Source organism: Triticum urartu, chromosome 2 (genome assembly GCF_003073215.2).
Source record: "Triticum urartu cultivar G1812 chromosome 2, Tu2.1, whole genome shotgun sequence".
NCBI lineage: Eukaryota > Viridiplantae > Streptophyta > Magnoliopsida > Poales > Poaceae > Triticum > Triticum urartu.
In genome coordinates, this window is record NC_053023.1 from 74,012,486 (window position 1) to 74,016,214 (window position 3,729).

A 3,729-nucleotide genomic window follows, 5' to 3' on the forward strand; every position below is an offset into this window, starting at 1 on the left:
TCCGTGCCTCAATATTGGTATCACGTCCTTCAAAGATGAAGGAGCATCTTGCAAATTGCCTTGATGTCGCTATAATCTCTTTGATAATGCTTGCATACTGTCCACCTGTGCCTTTCTTGATGTCATTTACCACACCCTTGCAGCCCAATGCTATGATCACATGTGATAGAGAAAGATCAAAGGCAATAGAAAGGGCTTCACGGCACGCCAAAGCATCCAAGGTCACCAGATCTACCCGCGAGCATTTGAATGTGGAGGATGCTAAGTACGTGCCTACATCATCCCTGCAAACGGTGGAATATGAACCTTCCAAAGAGCTCCGAGCAACAGCCCCGTCAACTTTTATCTTGGCAAAACATGGCTCATGAGGGGCCATCGTCGCCTTGTGGCTGTAGCAGGAGTAGCAATTTTTTTACGAACCAATTCGTGGTTGGATGGTTAGGAGGACAGTGGTATCCCCGTACCATCAGGGTTGAAGTCCTAGACTCGACATTGATGCTCACATTATTCTTGGATATATTTCAGACTTCCGACGATGTTTATTCAGCGGGAGAAGACGTTCCTATCGATCACGAGGCGTGTGGTGACTTTGTAAAATCTTAAGATGTTATGCCAGCTCAGTCTCTCGGAGGTGCTCATAGCGATAGGGTGTGCGTGCGCATGCGTTCATAGGAATGAGTGTATGCTCGTGTATGTCAGCGACTTTGATTATACTGTGTTTAGGGAAAAAAATGTTCTTTTTTTGATTTATACTAGATATAACCCTGATTTTTGAGCTCAGCGTTGGCCTGACCCAAAATAACACGGCACTTTGTCACGAAATTCTTGTTGTATCCGGAACTCCCGGAACCTGGCGTGTCGAGGCCCATCACTGTTGCGTTGGGCCATCTGCAAACATAGGCGGACACGTTCTCTAGCGTTTCGTTGCCCCAAATAAGGCGAGCAGCAATCTTCGACGGGCCCCGTGCACCAAGTCCCAAAACCTGCCGTAGCCGCACGCCATGCAAAACCTGCTTCTCCCCAATGCCGCCGCCGCCGCGCCCTGGTGCGCGCAGCCGCGGCGGCGGCCATCCCGCCTCTCCGTGCGCGCCTCGGCGTCGTCACCGTCGGCGCCTCGGCGGGAGACCGACCCGAGGAAGCGGGTGGTGATCACGGGGATGGCCGTGGTGTCCGTGTTCGGGAACGACGTGGACGCGTACTATGCCCGGCTCCTCGCCGGGGAGAGCGGCGTCGGCGCCATCGACAGCTTCGACGCCTCCGGGTTCCCCACCCGCTTCGCCGCCCAGATCCGCGGCTTCTCCTCCGAGGGCTACGTCGACGCCAAGCTCGACCGCCGCCTCGACGACTGCCACCGCTACGCCCTCGTCGCCTCCAAGAAGGCCCTCGAGTCCGCCTGCCTCGCCGCCGGGTCCAGCGCCATGGAGAAGGTCGACAAAGAACGTGCCGGCGTGATCGTCGGGTCCGGCATGGGCGGCATCACGGCCTTCTCCGACGGCGTCGAGAACCTCGTGACCAAGGGGTACAGGAAGATATCTCCCTTCTGCATCCCGCACGCCATCACCAACACGAGCTCCGCCATGATCGCCATGGACGCGGCCGTCGGCTTCCGGGGCCCTAACTACTCGATCTCCACGGCATGTGCCACCTCCAACCACTGCTTCCACAGCGCCGCCGACCAGATCCGGTTGGGCCGAGCCGACGTCATGGTCGCCGGTGGCACCGAAGCCGCCATCATTCCAATAGGGCTCGGTGGGTTCGTGGCGTGCAGAGCGCTGTCGCAGAGGAACGACGACCCCGGCACGGCGTCGAGGCCGTGGGACAAGGACCGCGATGGCTTTGTCATGGGCGAAGGAGCCGGAATACTGGTATATTCGATACTCCCCTCTCCCCCCTTTTTCTGAAGTTGAAGAAACCTCTTGTGACTATTAATTTAATAACACTGTATAATATAAATTATTTATTGTAAATCGTATACTATTAAATATTTATTTTAATGTAAAATCCAATTGTATAATCTTATAAGATGGAACTTATCTTTTGTTCGGTCAATATTTGGTCAAAGTTGAAATCTGAATCGATTTTGCTAAAGCAGATGTAGGTGTGTCCTAGGCAAAATTATAAGCGGCATAAAAGGTAAAGTTATGGATATATAATAGCAGAATGTTGTAGAACTATTTTAGATCCAGTTATTTATCTTTTTTGTTGCAGTTCAAATAGAATGATCTACAATGGTCACACCTATATATACATCTATTTTTCAGATTTTCTTTAGCAATAGATTCTTCTTCTTAGATCAATGAAATATTTTCTATTTATTATTTGGAATCCCGGATTCTATTTTGCATCTTTGGGGCATAAGTGTTATACAAACATCATTACTTTTTCTTCTTACTATTCGCTAATGATCATTTTGAAATAAAAATGCAGGTCATGGAAAGCCTCGAGCATGCAATGAGACGCGACGCTCCGATTCTGGCGGAGTACTTGGGAGGCGCCGTAAACAGCGACGCTTACCACATGACTAATCCGAGACCAGATGGCTGCGGCGTGTCGGTGTGCATCAGGCAGAGCCTTGAAAACGCAGGCGTCACACCAGAGGAGGTGACGATCATATGTTTTAGTTTCTACCATTTGAAATTGTGTATTAATCTCGATCACCATTTGGTAATTACTTCCAAGTTGGGTCATGAATTGTAAATTAAATGTTTCACCGCAGGTCAATTACATAAATGCTCATGCAACCTCAACCCCCGCTGGAGATCTTGCAGAGGTGAATGCTTTGAAGCAAGTTTTCAAGGACCCATCTCGGATTAAACTGAACGCAACCAAGGTCCATTTTTTTAATCTTGGAAGCTTCAAAGACATTTGTATAATTCATTTGGAATTCATTTGGATGTATGTTTCTTTCTGATGAGTGAAACCTCTTTTTTTTTCTAGTCAATGATAGGGCATTCCCTAGGTGCAGCGGGCGGTTTGGAGGCCATCGCTACCATCAAAGCAATAACCACCGGATGGGTGCATCCTACTATAAACCAATTTGTAAGTACTTATTTATGTTCGAAATAGTATGTCATTTTGTACGTATGTTCAAATTGCATTACAAGTGCAATGTATGATTACATGTTACTAGCAATTGGAATCTTTGTAAATTACAGAACCCAGAGCCGGAAGTTGATCAATTTAACACGGTGCGTAGTGTAAAGCAACAGCATGAAGTACACGTTGGTGAGTAATATGTATTCAAATGCAAAATACAAATGGAACGGGGCACACCCTATACACTCCTTACTCATTTCTTTCTACCCTTTACATAAAATGCAGGTATCTCCAATTCATTTGGATTCGGAGGACAAAATTCAGTGGTGGTATTTGCGCCATTTAAGTCCTAATGTGTGTTCTATTTATTGCGGTGTATGCGATTAGGGCAGGCGGCCACGAATATGTTTTAGCCCACAATGATGGTATGGTCTTTCGAGTAGACTTTTCACCACCCATTTCGTCTTAGGCATGGTTATGATCTTGTATGACTTTATGCCAGTTATGTAGAGGACGAGTATATGCTTTTTATGCTTGTACCGCCTGATGAGACGTTTTGAGTTAATAAAAGTGACATTTATCGGGGGGAAACTGTCCGTTCAACAATAAGTGTTGTTTGACCAATATGTTGGACATTATGTTGGCAAGAAAGGTGAAGCAACATGGAGGCAACTTCTGAGAAATTACAAAAGC

The 3,729-nt window shown here is 47.5% G+C and overlaps 1 protein-coding gene across 1 annotated transcript; it reads left to right on the forward strand.

The window, feature by feature from the left end:
* Window positions 1-999: 999 nt before the first annotated feature.
* LOC125541088 (3-oxoacyl-[acyl-carrier-protein] synthase I, chloroplastic-like) lies at window positions 1,000-3,389 on the forward strand. Its single transcript, XM_048704574.1, has 6 exons — window positions 1,000-1,865; window positions 2,428-2,601; window positions 2,717-2,830; window positions 2,938-3,039; window positions 3,156-3,225; window positions 3,322-3,389. Exons 1-6 carry the CDS (start codon window positions 1,002-1,004, stop codon window positions 3,387-3,389), a joined length of 1,392 nt encoding a protein of 463 aa, XP_048560531.1. The 5' UTR covers window positions 1,000-1,001.
* Window positions 3,390-3,729: the final 340 nt, after the last annotated feature.

Coding starts and splice junctions, on each gene's coding strand:
- LOC125541088 (XM_048704574.1), top strand. CDS start 1,002: ATGCAAAACCTGCTTCTCCCCAATGCCGCCGCCGCCGCGCCCTGGTGC. Junction 2,602..2,716: donor CAGGCGTCACACCAGAGGAG/GTGACGATCATA, acceptor GTTTCACCGCAG/GTCAATTACATAAATGCTCA. Junction 2,831..2,937: donor TTAAACTGAACGCAACCAAG/GTCCATTTTTTT, acceptor TTTTTTTTCTAG/TCAATGATAGGGCATTCCCT.